The sequence below is a fragment of the Notechis scutatus genome, chromosome 8 (genome assembly GCF_049901735.1).
Source record: "Notechis scutatus isolate UNSWTSFEM ecotype Mainland chromosome 8, rNotScu1.2, whole genome shotgun sequence".
Taxonomy (NCBI): Eukaryota; Metazoa; Chordata; class Lepidosauria; order Squamata; family Elapidae; genus Notechis; species Notechis scutatus.
The window spans coordinates 26,947,169-26,970,977 of record NC_142016.1 but is presented as its reverse complement, the minus strand read 5'-3'; the positions used below and the strand labels follow the sequence as shown (position 1 = coordinate 26,970,977).

The following is a 23,809-nucleotide window of genomic DNA, read 5'->3' as shown; positions in this document are numbered from 1 at the left end:
GAAAACAAGGCAGTCCGCAAACCCTAAGCCCTTCAATTTCATGCTAGGACTGCTTTGCAGAGCTGGTGAGGTAAAAATGGCTTTGCAAGATAATGATGGTTCTGTGCCCCAGCTATTTATATTTAATTTGCAGGTTTGTTTCCTGCCTAGCAAGGGCTGAATCTTCCCTGGCCTTCTCCCCTCCCCTCCCCTCCCCTTGCAGGACAGCAGAGCACATAGGGCACGGCCCCTGAGAGGCCCCAGATGGAATTTCCATTCAGAGAGGCTCCTGGCTCTTTATTGCTTCGAGAGACCCTTTCATGTTGCCTGGAGGACCCGGCGTGCTCTGGCTCTGGGCAGAATCCATGTTCCAAAGTGCAGCTCAAACACGGTCAGCTCCACGTGCGGTTTCTGCTCCTGAGCGGAGAGGAGAGAGCAGTTTGGAGGAAGATCAGTCGGCTTAATTGAGGCCGGGTCAGCAGGATGGGCATTTGGGCCAGAACCAGGTCTCCTGAGAGATAAAAGGGTGGGTGGGGGGTCTCTTGAATGTTGCAGGGCTTCTGCGTTAGGGGAGCGTGTGCGGAAGGTCAGTCAAGCTCTCCCCTTTCTGCTCCCAACATCCATGTAGTCCTACCCGGCTCCTGCAGAGCGGGGCTCTCCAAACTTGGCAACTTGAAGGACTTCAGCTCCCAGAATTCCCCAGCCAACATCCGCATCCATTGGCTGGGGAATTCTGGGAATTGAAGTCCACAAGTCTTAAAAGTTGCCAAGTTTGGAGAGCAAAGAAAACCCTTTGCTAAACACTGCAGGGGTGGCGTTGGAATTTGTGAGGTTTTTTCCATGCACCATGTCTCTTGACTTTGCCTTAATGCTTTCCCCATTCTGATAGGCTAGGTGGAGTTCCAACTTCCTACACACACACACACACACACACACACACACACACACACACACACACCCCTCTGGCTCTTGATACAAACATGTTTTGTCAGTCTTCTGGCTCATTCCATGTTGGTGTTTTTTTCCCTGGTAAGGTTATACTTATCTGATTATACTTCCAGCCAGTGGCAAGATCTTAACTGCTGGGTGTACGCTTGGTGGCTGTGGGCATGCTCAGCTCTTGCGTTTATCCGAGCTTGTGAAAAAGTGTTGGTTATGGCTGACTAATCAAACAAGGCAGGCTGATAAGGGGAGTTTGACCTGCTGGCTGCTACCAGCCAGGGTGGGAAGGGCAGTTAGCAGACAAATAGGCTTTGCAAGCGGTTGGCTCTGGTTTGAAAAGGCCTCTGCGCCTGCTTTTAAAAAGTCCTTCAAGTCTCAGAATATTTCAGAATAGAATAGAGCTGGAAGGGACCTTTGAGGTCTCCTGCTGAAGCAGGAGATCCTATACCCTTTCAAACAGGTGGCTGCCCAGTCTCTTCTTGGAAACCTCCAGTGATGGAGCACCCACAACTTCTGGAGGTTCCCCTGGTTGGTTGATCTCACTGTCAGGAAGTTTCTCCTTAGTTCTAGGTTGCTTCTCGCCTTGATTAGTTTCCACCCGTTGCTTCTTGTCCTGCCTTCTGGTGGGGTGACCTGAGACACCCCAGAGCAGAAGGGAATCTGTCAGGAGCTGCACTTTTCTGGTCTATGGGGATTAAATATCTGCTCCTCCCCACAATTAGGGACAAGACAGAAAACAGATCCCACTGCTTTGATTAGTTCCAAGTCTCCGGGGTGGTCTTTCCAGACCTCTTCACAATTGTGGACTTTGGTTTGATCTTCTCCCTGCTTTTCTGCGTTGCTGGGAGGAGACGACTGGAAAGAGGGTTCGTTCTTCACTGCAGGTACACAAACTGAGGTTTTGGTCCCGGGGTGAAGGCACCAGCTAGAAATCAGAGAGTTGTAGTCCTGCCTCAGGCATTAAAGCCAGCTGGTGACTTTGGGCCAGTCCTCCTCTCTCAGTCCAACCCACTTCACAGGGTTTATTTATTTGACATATTGAAGAACTGCCCACTGCCCATTTCCCTCACAGAGATGGGGTTGCTGTAGGGAAAATAGGAGGACAAAGAAGTATGTTTGCAGCCTTGCGTAATCTATTGAAATAATAAAGGCGTGAGTGTCCAACGTTTAGACTTGTGGACTTCAACTCCCAGAATTCCCCAGCCAGCACAGCTAGGGCATTCTGGGAGTTGAAGTCCACAGGTCCTAAAATTGCCAAGGTTGGAGACCCTGATTTATGCCAAAAAGTAACACTTTTGGGCAAATAATTCAGCCAAATAAATGCATATTTTAAATGAATGGATTCCTGTCACCCAGGCAGCCAAAGGGTAGAATGCTGTCTTTTGATTTAGGATCTCAGTATTGGCCTCCTGGAGGATGAAGGCCACGGCCGGCTCTGCATTGTTCCACAATGAAGGCAGCTGTTTTCGGAAAGTGAGGTCTGCTCCGAGGGCTCCTCTCTGGGTCCCCTTACTCAGGGCAGCACTGCCTTTGCTATGCCTTCCAAGGCCGGGAGGCAAGGCTGACCCTCACTGGCCCCCTTTGAAGTGAGAATCGGGGGGGCTTGGTCACAAGGGCTCCCTTCTGAGGATCTGGATCCGGATCACTTTGATTGCTTGCCTGACTCTTCGGCTTCCTGGATCGCATCCTGCTAAGAGATCAGCAAATACAGAGCGGCCTCTAGATACTTCAGTCCATAAGAAAACAAGTAAGGACACAGATGGAACATTCACACCACATTTCAGTCAAAAGGGTAAAGAGACAAAACATGAAGTAGGAAGTCTAAATAGCATAAACACACGTCTAGATTCCAGATACAATTTTCTGCTTCGTTTGTCCTAGCCAGGAAATCAGCAAAGTCTCCAGTCCAGCCTCTGACACTATAATGTTGGGTAGTTTGCTTTTCGGCCCCACAGTCGCAATTTGGCGAGGGTATTTTGTCCCACTTTGCCCTAGAGGGCAACAGTGCATCTTCCAGGACTGAGCTACACTGGCTGGATGTGTGTTCCCCAAGTGGCTCAACTCACTCCAGATAGTGAGGCGGAGGGCCTATAAATGGAATAAATAGCAAATTATTTCCCTTCAGTCAGAGGGGGACTTGGTCCGGCATTCTTGTGGTTCTCCTCCACTTCTTTCTGTCTCAACGTCTCCCATAGGTTTTTGAATTCCGGTGCTTTGGGTCTTGGTCCAGGAAGACTTGACATGTCGAACCTCCTGTAGGGATCCGGCTTCCTTTGTCTTCGGATCTGACGGCTCAGAGTCGAGTCATATTTTTCTGTAAGCCCAATTTGCACCTGTTGGAAATTTTCTTGGTTTGGGGAGAATTCACTCCCTGGCATGTACTGAAGGATTCCTTCTTTTGTTTCCCCAGCGCTATTCCAACCTCAAATCCTCCACCACTCGTTGCTGAACTACAGTGGTGTCTGCCTGCTATTCAGTGCTTTCATAGTCATGGGACACAAGTGGACAGGAATTCAGACATAGTCCCTTTTTTCAAAGAACAGCCTAGAACAAATGTCCATAAGGTTCTCTGGAGTATCCCAAAGACTGCAGTGGTGAGCATGGTGGGAAAAAGCGGACTCCTCTTGGTCTTGTCTTTCATATTTTACATACTTCTCCTGTAACAAGAACAGCTTTCCTTTCTCTTTTTGGCACAAGTCTATTTAGCTCAGTATTTCTCAGCCTTGGCAACTTTAAGACTGGTGGACTTCAACTCCCAGAATTCCCCAGCCAGCCATGCTAATGTGCATGAGCAATTCTGTGCAGGCCATGGGAAATGACTAATGGGCTCAAGGGCAGCAGCTCTTTTGATATCTCTAAAGCCCACCCTTGCCACAGGCCAGGCAGGCAGGGGGTGGCAAACTCTCCCCTACTGGGTGTAAAACTATATGCACACTGGTCAAGGTCAAGGAGGCGTGTGAGCTAGGACAAGCTGGGTAGAATTTTGTGGCCTGTGTATGGTCACTTTAAGAGAAAGTTGAATGAAAAGAAGGACTAGCAGAGACATGACCACAGCATTACAGTATTTGAGGCGCTACCACAAAGAAGAAGAGGTTCCACCAGCTCTCTCTCTCTCTCTTTCCTCCTCCCTCCCTCTCTCCTCCCTCCCTCTCTCTCTCCCCCTGAGAATGGAGCTGGAGACAGGATCCTGCCATCCCAAATAAAGAACGATCGATCGGATCAATCGAAAGCGGGGTGGGGAATTTTCCTGCAGACTATTTTTGGGGTTTTCCCAGGGTCCCTGTGGGATTTAAAATTATGAGTTTGGTGGTCCCTGAGCTCCGAAAGGTTGGCGACCCCTGCTCCAGAGCGCCTGAAGGCAGGACCAGAAGCAACGGATAGAAGCTTTTCAAGGAGAGAAACTGAAGAGAAATTTCTTGATCGTAAGAACAATCAGCGGGACAACTGGCCTTCAGAAGTTGTGGGGGCTCCATCACGGGAGGTCTTTAAGAAGAGACGGGACAGCCGCCTGCCTGGAATGGGAGAGGGTCTCTTGCTTGAGCAGATGGGGCTGGACTAGAAGACCTCCAAGGTCCCTTCCAACTCCGTTCTTCTGTTCTTTCTGAAAAGTTACCAGGAATCGATCTGAATGCAAAGGAGGTCTGGCCTTTAGACACAACAGCTTAACCCTTTCGTGACCAAGTACTGCTTGCTATTTGGCTGTGAGTGCACATATCGTCTCAGAAGTTTTGCAGCAGGCCAGGGTTAATAGCAGTGGCCAGCAAGATCGCCGTGGCTCTGCCACTCTTCCTTCTTCCTCGATCAGGGTCACTCAGGAGTCCGCTCACTTGAGGCTCGTCAAAGGGATTTTTAATTGTGGAGTGAAGCAGATTCACCGGCGCGTTATAAAGAGGACAGGAGAATTTGTAATAAAACCACCAGAGTCACTTGATTGCCAGCATCATTCGGCAGCCATGTAAATATGATGGATGAATGAATGAATAAATAAATTAGTAGTGACGATTCAGCCACTGCCATCCCAAGGGGGGAAAACATTTTATCTCCCTGTTGTGCAATGATGCCCAAAGGCTTTGTGGATTATTGTAAGATTTGCCAATCAAGGCTTCCATGCATATTTCACTGTTGTGCTTTTTGCAGTAAAGAGCGTTGTGTTTTATGGGGTAAAGTTTAGATGCGACACTAACTCTGAGTATTAACTGCTCAGTGGGCCACGAGAGCCACACCCGGAAGGCAAAATCCCTTTGCACCGGTAGGCTGCATGGATGTCTCAGAGAGAGGAGGAGATGGATGTGTGGATACACACACACACACACACCCATCTGGAAGGAGGGCTGCCGTTGCATTCTTGGTGGTTGAAACTCAGTCTGGAAATGTTGGTCACATTCTGGAAACACATTCTGGAATTGGGAGCGTTTGGTCCTCTGGGAGTAACTGGAAAGTGCTTGTGCCTCAGAGCCAGAAGTGTGGAGAACTTTCCCAGCCAATGGACTGGGGCGAAGGGAGGGAGCGTTTAATTAAAGGGAGGATGGGCCGAAAAGCCATAAAGGGGAGGGGATAGGCCAAGGTGCTTCCTTTTAGCTGCCACAGCCTGTGGACACGGGGCCACGATGGAGTCTCCCGAGGACGAGTGTGCGTGTAAGTCTCCTGCCTTGGCACCTTTCTGGAGCGTGGAGTGTGAGGAGGAGCCTGAAGGATCCCTTGGAGGAGGAGGACACCTTCCTCCTCATTTCCATGGTTATTACAGCCAGAAAAAAAGGGGGGGTTGTTGTTGTTGGGGCAGGGGCGGCTTTCAGAGCCGCAAGCAAGCGCCCTCACCTGCCGGAAGAAGGTCTTCTGGGCGATGGATTCGTGGCCGGTCTTTGCAGATCAGTGGTGGGAATCTGTGCTGGTGCCGAAGGGGCTTTGGGCAGCCCCCTAGAGCCCGAAAGGGGCGGGTGGGACTCCTTTGTCCCAGCACCACTTTTGTGTTGGTGTGCCTTGTTGTCTGAATCTACTCATGGATCAACTTTCTCTCACACTTTGGAGAGAAAAGCAGACGCGAGTCTGGAGATGGTTTTGCTGCAGGGTTGTCTGTGCAGCGGCTCTCCGGCTGAGTTCCTACGAGTCCTGGAGACGTGGCTTTTGTTCCCCCGTCTGGCAAGCGCGTCTTGGGTGACGGGAAGGGCGTGGAAAAGGCGGAGGAGCACAGAAGGCAAGCAGGGCTCCCGAGAAATGCAAGCTCAGCCCTTGGGGATCAAGTTGGGGCTGTCTAGAAAACAGCCCCAACTTGCAAACCTCTTGGCTCCCCATCCGTTTTGAGGGAGCCTCTCTGGACCAGTGCAGAGCTGAGCCGCAGGAGGTTCATTGGAAAGCTTTCTGTCGCCTCCATTGAGCCATCCAGGAAGCCCCAGGGCCGTGCCATGATGCCATGATCGTGGGCAGCTTGTCCTTTTTCATTGGACTGGCTAAACGGCCCATCGCTAGCAACAAAGGAAGGGCTGTGGATAAAGCCGGTCTACTTCCAGATGTTCTTCATCCTAGAAGCCGCCCAGAGTCGCTTTGGGTAGGGAGGTGGGCGGTGTATCAATCTAATAAGTCAGTAAAAGTGCTTGCCAGGCAGCCGATGCATCTGAGCCCGCTGAGTTTTGAATGGGGCAGGATTGGAGGTCCCTGAGCTCCTTCCCTCGGTGTCCTCCGAATGAGAGCAGGCGACACTGTGCGAAGCAAACCTTTTGGCCCCTTGGAGTCTTCATGCGCCTCCTGTTTCCCAGAGGTGGAGTCTGGCTTTGCTTCGGATTCTGGGGAATGTTCATTCACTGGAGTTATGCACGCGCACGTTCACTGTTGATCAGCCTCTTCATCTACGGGGATCAGGTCTGCAGAGCTGAGCACGTCCGGGGGTGTTCGCTGCTGCTTCTACCATACAGGTCCGCAAGCGAAGTTCCAGCTTTGGGCCAGCGGCAGAATCGGCATAATAAGAGGCCTGAAGAATTTGCTCAGCCAGGCACCAGGTTCAGTTCATGCTGCGCTGAGCCTCCGCTCTCTGCCCTCTGAGCGAGCAGCAGCAGCAGCAATCGGCACAAGGGCTTCCTGCACATTCGGGGTGGAGCTGCTGGGTGAAGAAGGCTGAGCCTTGCACGACCCCCCCAGGCAGCTCTTTCTTAGGAGGAGCAGGGAGCGGGTGACCGGGGGGGGTCCCCTAGGCCTGTGCCAGGCGGAGCATCGTTTGAGCTGCCTGTGGAGACTCTTAGCTGCCCAGCTCAGGGTTGCCCCAAAGGTGCTTTTCCCAGGGGGCAGCCGGACGTTTTTTCCTTGAAGACATTTCGCTTCTGGTCCAAGGAGCTTCTCCCCTTCTGGAGAACTGAACTTTAAAGCACGGCTTTTCAAACTTTTTTCCCCCACTGCTCAGGTCTCAGTGACGCTGGGCACTTCACGGAGAAAAACCCACCACGACCATTAAACCAGGCCTGTCCCCCCCACGGCGCGCTTCACCCAGTTCCCCAGCCAGCTGGCTGGGAATTCTGGGGTGAATCCCCACCAAGGGCGGCCATCTAAACAAAGATGGCAAAAGCTAGGCAACAACTAGATAAGAGCGAAAACGAATGCACAGGACCCAGAAGCCGACTCAAACCAAAGGCCTGGGGGAGAAGCTTCTGCGTCTGTTTCTGGAATTGGTGCCCCCCCCGAGGCCTCCAGGAGGAAGAGGAAGGAAGACCCTCCCTGGGGCTGCTGGCTCTTACGGGGTGGCCGCCTTTCCCACCTCAGCCTTCTCTGAGCACCGTTCCCTGTTCTCCAGGGTGGCTGTGAATGCTGATTTCTCCGTCCTGGCCTCTCTTCCTTGGAACTGAAATTTAGCTCCAGCACTTTCCAGCTGAAGCGGTTTGACTCCCGCAGTTCCGACTTTTGGATGTTTATGACTGCTCCATCCTGGGGGGGGATTTGGGCACGTTAAAGCGCCAGGCTCTGCGCTGCATTGGGGGGCTTTTCCTCTTCCTTTGCACTTAAGCTGAGCTCTGGCAGAGAGCCCAAATCTGCTGCGGTGGTTTGAGGCGCCCCACACTTCAATTTTGTTCCCGAAGAAAACTTCCTCTTTTTCACACACTGTTGTGATAAAATCAATCGATTTCTGTCTGTGCATGAAAGTCAGTCTTGTAGGCTGCGGTGGGAAGTAAAGAAGCCAACCGGTGCAGCCCACCAGACCCGGTGGAAACTTCCTGGTGTGTTTTGCTTGAATTGTGCTGGGAAACTGATCTCCCCGGAAGGTCAAGAGTTGAAGCCTTTTGTGCTGGGTGCCCTTCCACCTTTGGGCTGAGAAATGGGAGAAGACCCGCCTCAGCCCTGCCACCCACCCGGAATCCAAGCCCTGCTGGAGCATTATAAGGACTGGGGGAGGAACGTTGCTCCCCCCACCCCCATTTCCCTTACGGGTGGGCAGTGTAGGAACAGGACTCCCCTTAACAGAGCTGTGGAGGTCCTCAGCAGGCTGGTTTAGTTAAAGTCCCGTTTGGTTTGCACACTCATCACTCAGGATAAGAGGATCCTGGACAACCATTTGTCTGAAAGGCTAGAGGGTCTGCTGCTTGAGCAGGGGGTTGGACTAGAAGACCTCAAATGGTCCCTTCCAACTCTGTTGTTCTGTTCTGACTCCACTAGACAGGCGATTTGGGCATGGCCGGGGTGGTCAGCTGTGGCCCCTTTACTACCTGTGGTCTTCAACTCCCAGAATTCCCCAGCCAGCATAGGATATCGACTGTGATCCCAACCTGCCTGGGGGGGGGGCTGGGGTGTCCAGGTTTGCTCTCTGCAGCCAAAGGAATGGCCATGCCCCCTTTAAGAGGAGGGTCTTCGCTTGTGGCCCTCTAGACCTGGTGCTGGAGATTCCTCTTTAGGAAGGCAGGCATGTTTGTGGCATGTGACACACCTGGAACCCCTTGCTGAGTACCTGAGTGTCCGTGATGTGCATTTGATTGGTCAGATTAAGAGCCAGGCTTCTGAGCTGCTCGGCTGCAGAGCAGGTTGGAAAGGGGGGAAGGAAGAGAGACCCACCAAGGCCGCCTCTTTGATTGGCAGTGGGAGTCTAGATTCCTCTGGGTTTCCCTTCCACTCCTATATGTTGGCTGTCTTGCTGCAGCCGAAGCAGCTCAGGAGAGCCCACTGGATAGAAGTGACGTGACCAAAATGAAAACACTTTTGTGCTCCTCAATTTCTCACTCTCGCTTCTTCCTTCTGTACCGTTTCCTGGTATGAGCAGGCCTGGTGCCCCTTGAACCAGAGGAAGGCTCTTTGGACCCAAGTTTTTTGCTGTCCAGGTTTTTTTCTAATGCTAATTTTACGCTTCCTGAGAAACCTAATTGTCTAAATCTCCGCCTAATCTTTCTCCGCCCTGACAAAAATGGCGACACGATTCACGGCTGCTCTTTTCTGAACCGCTGCCTGGTTTGGCTTGGCCGCCTTCCCTGCCTTGGTCAAGGGAGCCTGCTGGCCCAGTTGGGCAAACGGAACGGGGCGGGGATGCTGACGAAAGGACCGGTCCAACCAGATTGGCAAGACGTGCAGCAGAGAGCCAGGTCTCTGGGCTGCAGCTGATCCCAGGGATGCCTTTGGGATCCCCAGGGCTGGGACTGAAATGAGATCAACTGGAGGCTCCCTGGGAGAAGGAAGCCACCAGACTGCCCATCCCCCCCCCCCCCCCCCCTTCACATGGAAGCAGTTTCTGGGGGGAGCAGGGTAGAGGAGGCAGAATGGGGGGCCAGAAGACCAGGTGTGGGGAGGGGCAGAGGGGGAGGAAAATTCAGGTGCTCTGAGGATGGAGGGATGGGTGGTGGTGTGGCTGTCTCTGTGTGTGTGTGGCGGGGGGCTTCCTCTGGCGTTGCTGAGCTGGGAAAACAGGGTCATCAAAGTTGAGCAGCCGAAGCCCCTCCAGCCAAGGGATGTTTCTAAGAAGCACAGCAGCGTAACACAGGAGCCCTTCTACGCCCTCCCTCTTTTAAGCCAGCCTTCCCTGATCTGAGCTTCTCCGGTTACCCCTTCCCAGTTCAGTCCAGCCACCCAGAGGAAGCTGGAAAGGCTGAGGGGGTAATCTGCCCTTTTTGGAGAACCCCGCAGGCCGGACCAGGGAAGCTGTGCCTTTCACGGCCGTTCTGGAGGTTTGAATTGGCCTCCCGTTGATGAACCCTCTGCAGTCCGTATGTTCACCCTGTCCGCCCCGCAGACTGGGGCCCTGAGCCCCTGGCAAGGAGGGAGCCGTGATCTCACAGGCGGCTGACACACTCGCTAGGATGCCGCAGACCTTTTGTGCGGGAACACAGGGTGTAGGTGGGGGGGCTTTTCCATGCAGGCTGTGGAGCGACTGATTCACAAGAAGATTTACTCCATTGACATCTTTTTTTGAAAAAACAAAACAAAAACAACCCCCTCCCTCTTTCTCCTTGTAGGTCTGCTAGCCAACATCACCATGTTCACCAAAAAGAAGAAACGCATCGAGATCTCGGCCCCCTCCAACTTCGAACACCGGGTCCACACGGGCTACGACCAGCATGAGCAGAAGTTCACGGGGCTGCCCAGGCAATGGCAGGGCATCATCGAGGAGTCGGCCAAGCGGCCAAAGCCACTGGTGGACCCCGTGTACATTACGGCCGTCCAGCCCGGCTCCCAGAAGGTTGGTGGCCCCTGCGTTGGGCTCTCACCTGGCGGCCCCTTGCGGCGGAGGTGGAAGCGGTGTCAGAGGAGAGAAGTTGGGCTTTAGAGAAGCTGATGTGATGTCCCAAGGGCGCTTTTTCAAGAGGCAACTGGACTTTCTCTCTGTGTGTGTGTTGTTGTTTTTTTCTCTTGGTTTCACTTCTCATCCAAGAAGCTTCCTCAGTTCTGGATGGATGGATGGAGGGGTTCAGTCAAAACGGAAGAAGCTTCTTGGGTGAGAAGCGAAACCAAGAGGAAAAAAAACACAGAAAGTCCAGTTGTGCACCTTTGGGACAACCATCACCTGGGTGGCTGAGAATATCCAGAGACCTTCAGCGTATGTGACCGGTTGAAGGCTGAGACTTAATTAGCGCTACTGAGGCTCTTGGTCTCTTGTGGAGCTTAGACCCGAAGGAAGGAACCGGAGTCGCAGACCTTGAGTTCTTGGCGTGTAATGTGAGGCCTGAGAAAGTATAAACGAAGCTTTGTTTGTTCCTGAACTGCCACTTGGTTTCAGGCAGAGTTCCCGAGGCTGCGAGTTCAGTTTTCACAAGCAATAAGAGATGGTCTGTCACGCAGCAGATGGTCTGTCCACTTCTCCAGGGTCTGCAGCTCTGACATTGGAAATGCGAGGCCTGCCCAGCTGCCAAGATCTGGATCTCGGCACAGCAGCCAAGCCAGGGTGCCCACCCTTGAGTTAGCCCCGGAGACCCAGGCCGTGGCTTTTCAGAGGGGTCATGGGACTTAGCTCATGAATGGTTCTAAGTCAAGGACCACCTGTACCCATTTCTCTGTTCTCCTCTTGGCCACGTGGATAGGCTTCCTTGAACATAAGGAGCCTGGCAAGGCATGGCAGAGGATGGGTGTTATTTGTCTGAGGATCTGGCCAAATAATTGGGGGAGCTGGGTGCATCTGTGAGTAGCAGGTTTACCAGCTTCCAGGTTCCAGCCAGCTTTGGGACCCCAACAAGAGCAAATTTATTATTTCGGGGAGACAAATAGACCCCAGTTGCAGGTTTGACTGGAAAACATGCATGGTGTATTTTGGAAACGGGTCACATCGTTCCCACCTTCCAATCTGAAGGAGGCCAGGTGGCCATGCCCACCTGGTGCTGGGCTGGCAAGGGAGCTGCGTGGGGTGCCTGGCTATAGACGGCCTCTGCAGAGGGAGAAACCGGGGCAAGGGTTGGTCTTGCCAAGCCCCTGGCCTCCTCCGTCTGGCAGGGGCTGGGGGTGCCCCAGGCCAGGCGTGGCAGGGTGGCAAGCCCAGCCCCTGAGAGGAGGGGGAGTGGCTTCTGGGCTAGGTTGTTCCTTCCATGGGAGCCAAGAGTGACTCGACTGGGGTCCAGAAGGTCCTGGTCCTGCCACACAGAGCCTCCCTGTGCGGTGTTTCCTCCGCCCGCAAAGGAAGGCTGCGGTGGCAGGGAACCCCTCAGCCAGAAAGGCCCGTGTGGGTGGAGGACTCTCCCCCTTCCCCCGGTACAGAAGACCCCGGCCCCTTCTACCTCTCAACCCCACCCAGCACGGGGGGGGAGGGGTGGGCTATGCAGTTCCCTGGGCAGGGAGCCTGCAGAGAACCGGAGACCGGGGTTTGGTGGGATTTGTCCAAAACAAACGGTCGGTTAGAGAACTCAAGCCGGCTCCCTGCTGCTCTCTGTAGCATTTTGCAGGGTTGGGTTGTTTCTGTTGGAGACCGGCTGAATTGTCCGGGAGGGCGAGGTCGCTGTGGTGGGGAGAGGCCCCCCGGGTGGTCTTGGCACGCCTGCCACACGCGTCCGACTTGTGAGGAGGCGCTTTGGAAGGTCACTCGGAGCCACAAATCTCACAGGGTCCACAAGCCGTTCCCAGGAATCCCTGCTAGCCGCTGTGGCTGGGCGCCCCCCTTCCCCTGTCCGCTCTCCGTGGTTAAGTGGGCCTTCCTTCCGGTCCCAGCCAGGGAGGAGGGTCCTTCGGGGTCTCCTTTCATGGCCGGGAGAAACGCCGAGTCCAGATCTGGGGATGGCTCTGCATGGCTCCCTTTGGGGATCGATGCCCCTCTGGAGTGGGCTGGGGGCGGGGGGACGACAGCCTGTGACCCTCGGCTCCCCCCAGCCTGGACTGGCCCCCTTTCTCCCGGGACTGGCAGGCCCATTTGCCCCCGTGCTGTGCTGGTCAGGGCAGTTCGCCCAAGCTCTGATTAGGACCACAGGCAGTCCTTGGCTTACAGCCATTCGCTTAGGGGCTGTTTGAAGTTACAACAGCACTGAGAAAAGGGACTTACGACCACTTTTCACTGATGGTCAGGGGATCAAGATTCAGGCGCTTAGCGACTGACGCATATTTATGACAGTTGCCGCGTCCTGGGGTCACGTGATCCCCTTTTGCGACCTTCTGACCAGCAGGGTCCGTGGGGAAGCCAGATTCCCTTAACAGCTGTGTTGCTAGCTTAACAACTGCAGTGATTCACTGAACAACTGTGTCAAGACTGGTCGTTAAATGGGGCAAGCCTCACGTAGCCGTCTCACTTAATAGTAGAAATTTGGGGCTCAGTTGTGGTGGTAAGTCAAGGACTCCCTGTTTCCCTATCCAGAATTTGGGCATCGTTTGGCCAGCTGTTTCCTTTTCCTGCTGGGCAGGAGTTCACCTCCACTTGTGGCCACCGCTGGCCTCTGGGAAGCCTTGGCCTGCTCTTTCCAGCTGCACTGGACACGAGACTTCTGGCCCCTGGAAGTCTCCATTGCGGAGCTTTGCATTGCGTGGGCTGGACTCAAGAGCAGCTCTTGGCCGAAGGGGACTCATTCGGCCCACCCATGCTGGAGAGGGAGGGACTGCGAGGCAGGAGCACCACTCCTCCCTACTCAGCTCCTCCCGCCTGTTTATTTCTGCAGAAAAGGGGATGAAGCCCTCGGTTGCTTCCCCTGACCCCTGGCCCCCCTTTCTGGGAGGAACAGCCCTCTCCCCCCTTCTGGAGTTGGGGGTCTCCAAACTGGGAGACTCGAGGACCTCAACTCCCAGCTGTGCCAGCTGAAGAATTCTGGGAGCTGGTCCAGGAGTCTTAAGGTGGCCCAGTTTGGAGACCCCAAACTGGGCCACTTGACTAGAACAAGCTGACTTCCTGGGGATGAGATGAGGTAGGGCCTTTCTCGCCAGCTGGGGCCTGGGGGTCTGTAATGATTTGCTTAGGGAAGCATTAGAGGGACCCCCGCCCCAAAGGGCTGGCCTGGCAGGAGGTCCTTCCTCCTGAAACGCCTTAGAGGCTGCCACGGGCTGGTCCATCCCACTGGCTGGTGGGGTCATCTGAAGACTTGGCTGCGGAGCCGGGAGGACAAAGACGACCTTCCCCACTTACAGTTGTCTGAGCAACTTGGTTTTTGCTGGCTGAACACCGGGGAGCGCCTGGCTGACCTGGTTGGGGGGAAGGTGGGGAGGCCGCCCTTCAGTCGTTGCCTTCCAAATCCAGCATTCCTGGCATTCGTCATCATCATCCCTCATATATTTTCTAAAAAGCGTCTCCGTGTGGATGGCGAAAGCGGGCGAGCGGCTCTGTGGCACCCCCGTTGCCCCTCCTCCTGCGGTCTCCCCGCCATGCCTGCTGCCGTGTGCTTCTTCCGCCAAAGCTGAAATTGTCTCGGGTCGTCATCAAGCATCCATCAAGCATCTTATTATTATTTTTATGTTGCTTACCTTATTTTCTTTTCTGTTTGTGTGTCTTCTTCTCCCTCCTCCCACCACCTGCCTGCTCCATGTTCCCTTCCATGCGCGTAAGACCATCGTGCGCGGAAACAAAGCTGCCAAGGACGGTTCCCTGGCCTGGCTGCTTGATGAGTTTGAGAACATGTCGGTGTCGCGCTCCAACTCGCTGCGCAGGGACAGCCCTCCGTTCCCGGCCCGGCACGACCCCTTTTACCAGGAGAACGGCCTGGGGGAGGCGCTGGGCAGGCCCCGCCACCACCACCACCACCAGCAGCACCCTCCCCACACGGAGGAGGATGGCGGGGGCAGCAAGAGCAGAGACCCCAAGGAGCGGAACCGCCACGGGCCCAAGAACGATGGGGAAAGGGGCTGGGACGACAGGACTGCCGCGCCACACTCCCGTGGACACGAGCCTCACCACAAGCCTCACCAGCAGTCTGGCCCTCCCCGGCCTCCAGAGCACCCGAAGCCCTTGCCGGAGCATGGTCACCGAGCGCCCGAGCGGGACAGGAAGAGGGAGCCCCCTGCCGAGCGCGTGGTCAAGAGGGAGCGGACGGAGGGGCCCGACAAGAGACCCAAGTCCACCTACACTGGCCAGCCCAGCCCGCAGCCCCCCCGGGAAAAGCGGCCCCTCTCTGGCCCCAATATCCGGACCCCGAATATCCCCATCTCGGAGGGGGTGATGAAGACCGCGCAGCAGACGGGACGGCCTTTTAACACCTACCCACGCGCAGACACCGACCTTGTCCGTGGCACTCAGGTAAAACTTCCCAGGGCGTCTCAGAGCTTGAGGCCCTTGTGGGTCTGGCCAGCCTGGATCCTTCCGCTGGAGATGCCGCTCTCGTGACACCTGAGCTCGTCCACCCTGAGAAAGGCCACCTTTCACCTCCTTTAAGCCACCACCTCAGCGTAGCCTCGCCGGTTGACCAGGCGGTGAGCTCCAAGCGCCTTCTCTGCATCAGTTGGACCCCCCTGCTGGCCAGAGCAGAGCCCGCTCCTCCTCCCTGCTCCGTTCTGCACCTCTCCTGGGTTCTCTCCTCACCTTCTTCTGCTCCGTAGTTCTCCCTCGCCTTCTGGCCTCCCATCGACTGCGGCTGGTGCCTGCCTTCCTTCCTTCCTGCCTACCTTTCCTGGGCGCGCTCCTGCCTTCCTTGCTTCCACTAACCGGAGTCCCTTCTGTGTCGTCCACCTTGTCGTCTGCCATCTGCTTGGTCTCCTCTCCTCTTCGTGCGAGTAACCCACCGTCTGCTGCCACTTTCTCCTCCTGGGTAGCAACTTCTCTGTCTATCTTCGTAGAAACTCTGCAGCTGCGCCAAGACCTCTCGTGTTATTGTGGAAACCATCAAACTGTTTTGCCTTCTGCCTCTGCCACCCAACTCTTTCCTCTGCCTTCTCTTACGATAGGACCAGAAATCAGCCGTAAAACTCAGTTTCCATGAGCTACTCGTGTAGCTGCCCCGGCGGCAGCCTTTCCCGCTGTTCCCGAGGAAGCCGTGCTCCTTGACCCTCCCTCTCGCTGGCCTGGCTTCCTCGGGGACTCAGCCCTTTGGAAGGGCCTGGCCCTCAGCTTACCTGAATGGGCTCCCAAGTCCACTCCTGGACGTCCGCGGGGGGAAAGGAGGCTTCCCAGAAGGGCTCTAGGAGGTCCTGCCTGACCCCGAGGGAAGGACAAGGCTGCAGGGGGTGGGGAGAGTAAGCAGCACACAGCTGGGCTCAAACCTCTTTGTGGCCCTAAGGAGGGAAGACTCCCACGAGCCTCTAGAGCTTGACGGCTTGTGGGCTTCCACTCCCAGAATTCCCCAGCCAGCAAAGCTGCCAAGTCCACAAGTCATAAAGTCGCCACGGTTGGGGACCCCTGCCCGCCCCCCTGCCCGGAGCAGGACCGAAAGAAGCGACTCCGAGGGGTTCCTCCTGCGTGGGGAGGGAAAGGCCCGCAGGCTTCGTGGGGAGTTGGGGGAACCTGCGGGATCCCCTCTGGCTGCCCGGCGAGGGCTCAGGATGGCTTTCCCTTCTCTTTCTAGGCCGAGCATCGGGCCGGGAAAGCCCCAGAAGCCGCCTCCAACGGCCCCATGAGTGGGAACAGCGGCCCCTCCAGGGCCCCCCTCCTTCCGGCCCGGCCAGATCCCGCAACCTGGAGCCCTCCCCTCCGGGGCTCTCCCAGCACGCTTCAGAGCCCCACCTGACCCAGGTGCCCTCAGCGCCGGCCCCCCAGCCTCCGCAGCCCCCTCCCCAGCAGCCCTGCTCCCCCCAGCGGGAGCCCCAGAGGGTCTCCCACGAACAGTTCCGAGCGGCCTTGCAGATGGTGGTGGACCCCGGAGACCCCCGGACCTACTTGGACAACTTCATCAAGATCGGCGAGGGCTCCACGGGCATCGTCTGCATCGCCACCGTCAAGAGCTCCGGCAAGCTGGTGGCGGTCAAGAAGATGGACCTGCGCAAGCAGCAGAGGCGGGAGCTGCTCTTCAACGAGGTGGGTTGGATCGACCCGGCGGGGCCTCCTGCGCTCTTTCCCTGGAAGGCCTTTTGCTTCCCCTCCAAGAAGCTTCCTTGGTTCTGACTGAATGGTGGGGGGAACCATGACGCCCCAAATGGCGGAAATTCCGTCAGAGGGGAAGAAGCTTCTTGGGGGAGAAGTGAAAGGCCTTAAAACAAAGGTGCTTTTTGAGAAAACGCCTTTTGAGGCAACCGCGGCCTGGATGACAGAGAACCTCCAGAGACATGGCTTCAATTGGATGAAGTACTCTATTTGGCCACATGTGGTTAGACGCACGAGGAATTGGTCTCCGGTGCGGAAGCTCTGGGTGTACAAGCAAAGCAACAGAGTAATAATCGTACTAATGAGACTGACAAGAGGAGGGAGTAGAGGAGACCCGAAGGATAAGAACAACACCACAGCCCTACTAGACGAGGGCAAATCTCCTCAGAGTTAAGGCAGCACCGTGAGGCTTAGCTGGTCAGCAGCCTCCTTGTTTGGGCCTGCGTTGCCCTATAGCGGCGTCCTGAGGGGAGGCGTTGAAATAGTTGACGTCCAGGAGAGGAGGGGTCTGCGGATATCTCCCTCTACCCCTGCAGGGCACAGAGTCTGTTGGTGCGTCCCGAACTCTCTGCCCGCTCTAGGCATTTAGGTCACACGTCTCACCTGGGCCAGGTCAGCAGCCTCTCATTTGAGGCACCGCATCCCCCCCTCCCCCCCTAATGTGCGGCCTTCCTTCTTTCCTTCCAACCTGCCTTTCTCCCTCAGGTGGTGATCATGAGGGACTACCAGCACGAGAACGTGGTGGAGATGTACAACAGCTACCTGGTGGGCGATGAGCTCTGGGTCGTGATGGAGTTCCTGGAGGGGGGCGCTTTGACCGACATTGTCACCCACACCAGGTAAGAGGGGCGGGCTGCCCCCCTCCCTTGGCAGAGGTGAGCCGCACCAGGACACTCTGCGCCTTGGGGACGGCCGTGTCTGCGCATGGTGCCAGGCACCGACTCGGCCCCTTCCTTCCAGGCCGAGAACCGGACCCGAAGGATCAGGGCCTGCTAATACTCTTCTAGCACAGGAAGTCCTCGACTTTCAACAGTTCGTTTAGTGACTGTTGCAAAAGCACTGAAAAAAGGGTCTCATGACAATTTTTCAAAGTCACGACCTTTGCAGCCTCCCCATGATCACCTGATCAAAATCCAGGTGTTTGACGCCTGACTCAGACTTAGGATGGTTGCAGCGGCCCCTTGGGGGTCACCTGACCCCCTTTTGCGACCTCAGCACAAACGAGTCAACGGGGACGTCGGATTCACTTAACGGCCATCTTAATAACTCAACAACTGCAGTGGTTTAGCAACTGTGGCAAGAAAGAGCGTAAAATGGGGCAAGACTCACTTAACGACTGTCTCACTTAGCAACAGAAGCCTTGGGCTTAATTTTTGTGGTCCTAAGTCGAGGGCTACCTATAAATTGATCAGTATTCAACAGGAGGAACAATATGTGCTTTTGCTGTTGCTGGTTTTAATGCACCTTTTTAAATTTCTTGTTTGTTTTGTGTCCTTTCTTGGTGTCTTTAAAAACATTTTTGGCGTCTTTTATTTTCACGTCTTTTGGGATAAAATAAAGAATGGGAAACCCCCCCGCGCAGGATCAGTGCCTTCTTGTTTTCTTCTTGCTTGAAGGATGAACGAAGAGCAGATCGCCGCCGTCTGCCTCTCTGTGCTGAAGGCCCTTTCCGTGCTCCACGCCCAGGGCGTCATCCACCGGGACATCAAGAGCGACTCCATCCTGCTCACCCACGACGGGCGGGTGAGTTGCCGGAAGGCCCAAAGGACCAGCCCCTCCTCTTCCTCCTCCTCCTCCTTGCTCCCCAAGCCGCATGGCCTCTTGGCACCCAAATTCCTCAAAGGGGGCCTGCAAATCCTGGGGAGGAAATCCCGGCCACTCCCCGCTGCGGCACCCCTTCAGGGGTCCTTGGATAGTCCTTGAGGACGTGTTTTAGAGCAGGGGTCCCCAACCTTGACCACTTTCAGGCTTGTGGACGTTGACTCCCAGAATCCCCCAGCCAGCTTTGAAGTCCAGAGGTCTGAAAAGTGCCAGGGAGGTAAACCCCTTTCCTCTCCACTGGGGAGCCCTAAGTCAAATTGAAGGGGGTCTCTGCCAGCGTTGGGGAAATAGAAGTTCTGTGGCCTGTACACAGGTCGGCCTGGTGCCTGGAAACCGAAAAGCCAAGCTGATGTGGGGTGTTTGTGTGTGTGTGTGTCTACAGTGCACAAATATTTGAGGCTCAGGAATTGGAATAAAGCTAAACAAGCAGCCGCCAAGGTGAAAAGGTTGAAGCCACATCTTGAGGAGGAGGGACAGCTAGTCTCCCCCCCTCCTGAAGAAAACCCTCTGCTTTTATCCAGGCCTGGAACATAATCCTGACTGCTTTCTCACCAGGGAGGCAGGGGGAGAAGGAAGGAAGCCAGCCAGCCCTGGAGCCGGCCGGCCGGCCTGCGTGGAACGGAATTGACAGATTGCAAAAAAAAAAAAAATGCAATTTGTTGTCCTCGAATTACAACAGTCCTGTGATGTGTAACACAAACGTTACAAAATCCAAAACGTAAATAAATGTCCTTTAAATGCCTCCAACTTGGCCCCACTGTTCTCAGTTGGAAATAAAAAGTACTCAGAAATAGTCTTCCAAATAAAGCAATACAGTCTGAATTTAATGAGCGGATAGAGGTGAAATAAAAAACCAAACAAACTACAATGACAAAATTTCCACATGGACCAGGATAAGTAATGACCAACTTCAAGGAGATAACAAGGCACAGTCTGTTGGAAGGATGCCAACCAAGATAACTTCAGCCACCCCCCCCCAAAAAAGATAACTTCAGCCCAAAATAAAACACGCTTTGCTTCTGGCAACGCTGTGTTGTAACCATCTCTCTTACATACTATTCTCCCCAGCTGCAACCAATGAGTGGGATCATGGCCACTTCCTCTCTCGTAAAGCCAAGTTGTTTCCTTCTTCATTCCTCCCTGCGTGCCCCAGGATGAAGAGGGGATGGGCCTGGTTCTTCCTCTGACTGCCCAGCCGGCCTCTGCCCTTCCCCAGCCTCCTCCACACCCTCCACTCCCTGTCGGCTGTTCCTCCTCTCCCTCAGAGTCCGACTCTACCAAGGGCATGACAAGTCCATTTAGAGACCATTCAAAGTTACAAGGGCACTGAAAAAAGTGACATGACCGTTTCTCACACTTACAACCATTGCAGCCTCCCCCCATGGTCACGGGATCAAAGCTCAGGCGCTTGGCAACTGACTCTTGTTTACGACGGTCACGTGATCCCCCCTGGCGACCTCCTGAGAAGCAAAGTCCATGCGAGAAGCCAGAGTCCCTTAACAACTGCAGGGATTCACTCACCCCCTGGGGCAAGAATGGGGCTCAGTTGGGGCAAAGCTCACTAAACAACAAAGTTTTCTTGCTTAGCAGCAGAAAACACTGGGCTCCATTGTGGCCATAAGTCGAGGACTACCTGTATTACGGCTCTTTCGTTTGCCCCCCCTTGATTTTTAAATTCCGTATGGAAGAAACGGAGCTGAGGAGATGGGGGGGGGGAGCCATTCAGCCGCCCTGCAGAGACCCTCACGGCTGCCTTCCCCCCTTCAGGTCAAACTCTCCGATTTTGGATTCTGTGCGCAAGTGAACAAGGAGGTGCCGAGGCGGAAGTCGCTGGTGGGGACCCCCTACTGGATGGCCCCAGAGCTCATCTCTCGGCTGCCCTACGGGCCAGAGGTGAGTAAGGGGGAGACCCTACGGAGGCCCCCTCCTCTCCGGGAGGCTTTGCGCCAACCAGTGTGTGGGGTGTGTGTGCTAAGTAGCTAAGCTAGGTGTGGCTTGGGGGCCCATTTGCAGGGGGGAGCCCCAGATTCTGCCGGCTTTTCCCAGAAAACCTTAAAAGCGCAGAGTTTATCCCTCAAATCCTAAAACTGGAGATCAGGGGAGTGTTTCTGGGTGGCTGCCCTCCACCTCCCTGGAGTTCGGCCACAACCCAGCCCTTTGGTCAGCGGTGGGGATGAAATGGGCTTCCAGATACGAGGGGTGTTTGAATGTTTCTCTCTCACCAATGCCTTTTTTTTAAAAAATTTCTGCCGCAGTTAACTCAACCTGCACGCTGTAAAATCCACCTGAGAAAAGGAAATGGCTGCTACCTGAGAGAGAATAGAGCCCCTCCCTCCCTCGGCTAGGCCTGGACAGTGCAGCTTATAAGAGGAAATAAGCCGCTCTGGACCCCCGGACCTCCCTGAGCCCCCCCCTCCCCTGCTACCGCCATGCCTCCCGATGGCCCTTCTGTCGTTGCAGGTGGACGTCTGGTCCCTGGGGGTGATGGTGATCGAGATGGTGGACGGGGAGCCTCCCTATTTCAATGAGCCCCCTGAAGGCCATGAAGATGATCCGAGACAACCTGCCCCCAAACTGAAAAATGTGCACAAGGTAAGACCCCTCCGGCTCTCGGCCTCACCCAGCGGAGCGAGAGGGCAGCTCCTAGAGGGTTTCGAGCCCCCATTGCCATGTCCTGCCATTTTGGGCTCAGGCGCCTCCCACGTCATCCAGGGTGGCTTCTGCCGCCAGCTCTTCTTCAGCCCAGTGAGGGTAATCTAATTGCCGTCCATCCCTGATGGCACCAGCACCCCTGATGGCCTCGGCCTGGCCTCCCCCTCACGGCTATGGCCGCCTCCTGCTCACCGAGGCCAGGCCCACATTGCGGTTCAGGGCTGGGCGTCTATGGCGACTTTACGACCTGGGGGCTTGGGACCACCCAATTCATGGCTTCTTGGGCTGCTGCCTCCTCCCTCCCTCCCTCCCTCTTCCAGCCCTGGCTCACCACGCTCTTCCTCCCCCGCGGCAGGTTTCTCCTTCCTTGAAGGGCTTCCTGGACCGGCTGCTGGTCAGAGACCCAGCCCAAAGAGCCACGGCCAACGAGCTCCTGAAGCACCCCTTCGTGGGCAAAGCCGGGGCCCCCTCCTGCATCGTGCCCCTGATGCGGCAGAACCGGATGAGATGAGCGAGCCGGAGCCGGACTCCTTCGTGAAGAGAGAAAGGGGGGGGGAAGAGCCACCATCCCCAGCCAGCCCCACAAAGCAGAGGAGACCTGCGTGCAAAAGGGGGGGCTTTGAGACCCCCCCACCAAGCCCTGCTTCCTGGGGGGAGTTCAGCCAGCAGTCCGGAGCCTTCCTCAAGGACTCCTCTTGGCCACCTGGTGACGTGGGCCCCCAAGGGGACGCTGGGACCCATCTCCGGCAGAGCTGCTCTGCATCACCATATTGTACTACTGAATTGAGGAGGGGCTTTGTTTGGCTGTGGGGTGGGGTGAAAAGAGGCGGCATCGTTTCCCTTGTCAGTCTCCTAAATCCTGGGCAGCCAGGGTCTGGCGGGGGGGGGGGGGGGCATTGCAGGAACCTTTTCTTCCCTCAGCGGAGCCCAGAGAAAGTGGGGCGCTGCCCTAAGGCCCCCGGGGGGGGGAGGGGCTCTCCCCCATGCAGAAACCCCTAAGCCCCTCTCCCCTTCCGAGAGGAGGGCCCCTGTTGGGCTGCCCGGGAGAGGGGACCCACTTGTGCCCAGGAGGCTGTTCCTCACCCGCCAGGAAGGAAGGCGCTGCAGTATTTCAGGGGGCCTCGAAATCTCTGGAGCTCCAGCCCGTTCGGAGCTCTGCCCGTGGCCGCGTGGGGTCCTCTGCGGGGCCTCAGAGCCAGGCTGGTCATGGGCACTGAGGGGGTCAGAGGGGCACTCCTGGCTTCTCTTGGGCTCAGGCGAGCTTTTCAGGGAGGGGCAGGAAAAGAGCCCCCAGCAGGCCCCGGTCCCCCCCGGCTGGCGTGAATCCTCCCCCTTGGCCCAGCTGCTTGCCCCCAAAGACCCTCCCTGCCCACGGCTCTCTTGCAGCCTCCCTTGCGAGACCCCCGAGGGGCTCCCTCCCCCCCTGGGCGGCCTCTTCCTTGCCCGTCTCGCCCCCTTGCAAAGTGGCTGTGGCTGGCAGGGGGTTCCTGCGTGGAGAGTCCTTCCAACCTGGGGCTGAAGGGGTGAGGCTGGCCTCTCCGCCCCCTGCTCTGCCCTGTGGGCAGAAGGGCGCTGGGGGCAGGGGGCCTTGGGGGGGAGCCAGGGGGTCCTGCCTGCTGGGAGAGGAGAAGCCCAGCGGACGGAAAAAGGGAGCGGGGGGGCAAATGCAGGGCCCCCTCCTCAGCAGGTGGCCTTGCCCCTTGGGGGCCTGGCAGCAGGGAAGGGAGGGCCGCTCTGGGCCTGGCTGAGGGGGGATGATCTCCTCGTGGGCCCAGAAAGGGGCGGGGGGCGCTCTTTAGGGCCTCCAGGCACCGGAAGCGTTACTTGCTGGGAGCCTGGGGGTGAGGGGGGCTGCCTGGCCGTGTTTGGGGAGGAGAGGGGCGCCACTGCCCCTCCCACCGCTGCTGTTCCTTGCATGCTGGGAGCAGGCTGGGCCTCTCTGCAGGCAGGCAGGATTGGGGAAGGGGCAGGCTTCCCTGTGGCTGCTTGGGGTTGCCTGCCTGCCTGCCTCCTCTTTGAGGTGGGGGTCTCCAAAGACCCTCCTCCCTCCTCGGCTCAGAGGCCCAGGGTCGGATCCTGCAAGCGCAGCCTTTGCCCTGCAGGCCTTCAGAAGCCCCCTGCGCAGCACCCCCCCTCTCCTGTCTTGCCGTCTTTCTACAAAGTGGGTTCAGCTCGCTGCATGCTTCCTCCCCCAAGAGATTGCCAGTTGCCAGCGGGTGTGGGGTGTGTGTGTGTGTGTGTTCACTTCTTCTGCCCCCAGTGCACCTCTGGAGCCAGCTGGCACGGGTCGAAAGGCTCCTCTGGGCCCTCTGGGTGGGCTGCCCAGCCAGCCCCTCCCTGCCTGCCTCCTGCCTCGCCAGCGGCCTTGGCTGACTTCCTCCGGGGTCTCTTCCTCTCCCCTCCATCCTCTGGCCCGCTCCCAGCCCCGCTCTTCTGGCAGGGGGCTCTGATCAGGCCCACCCACCCACCCGGGAGTGGGTGTGCAATGGGCCTTTGGTGCTAGCCTTCCTGACTTAAAGGCAACCCAGATGCATTATCTCAAACCCCCCC

The 23,809-nt window shown here is 56.3% G+C and overlaps 2 protein-coding genes across 2 annotated transcripts in view; one reads left to right on the top strand and one right to left on the bottom strand.

The window, feature by feature from the left end:
- LOC113426467 (kelch-like protein 6) overlaps positions 1–23,809 on the bottom strand; it is a 90,233-nt gene that overhangs the window by 27,306 nt on the left and 39,118 nt on the right. The window lies entirely within an intron of this gene.
- On the top strand, positions 5,502–23,014 carry PAK4 (p21 (RAC1) activated kinase 4). The gene is given in 12 exon segments (XM_026688834.2): positions 5,502–5,556; positions 10,335–10,558; positions 14,324–15,010; positions 16,272–16,343; positions 16,346–16,720; positions 17,492–17,625; positions 18,403–18,529; positions 20,375–20,500; positions 21,068–21,141; positions 21,143–21,177; positions 21,180–21,199; positions 21,615–23,014. Coding segments are annotated over 12 exon segments (2,058 nt in total). The 5' UTR covers positions 5,502–5,528; the 3' UTR covers positions 21,771–23,014.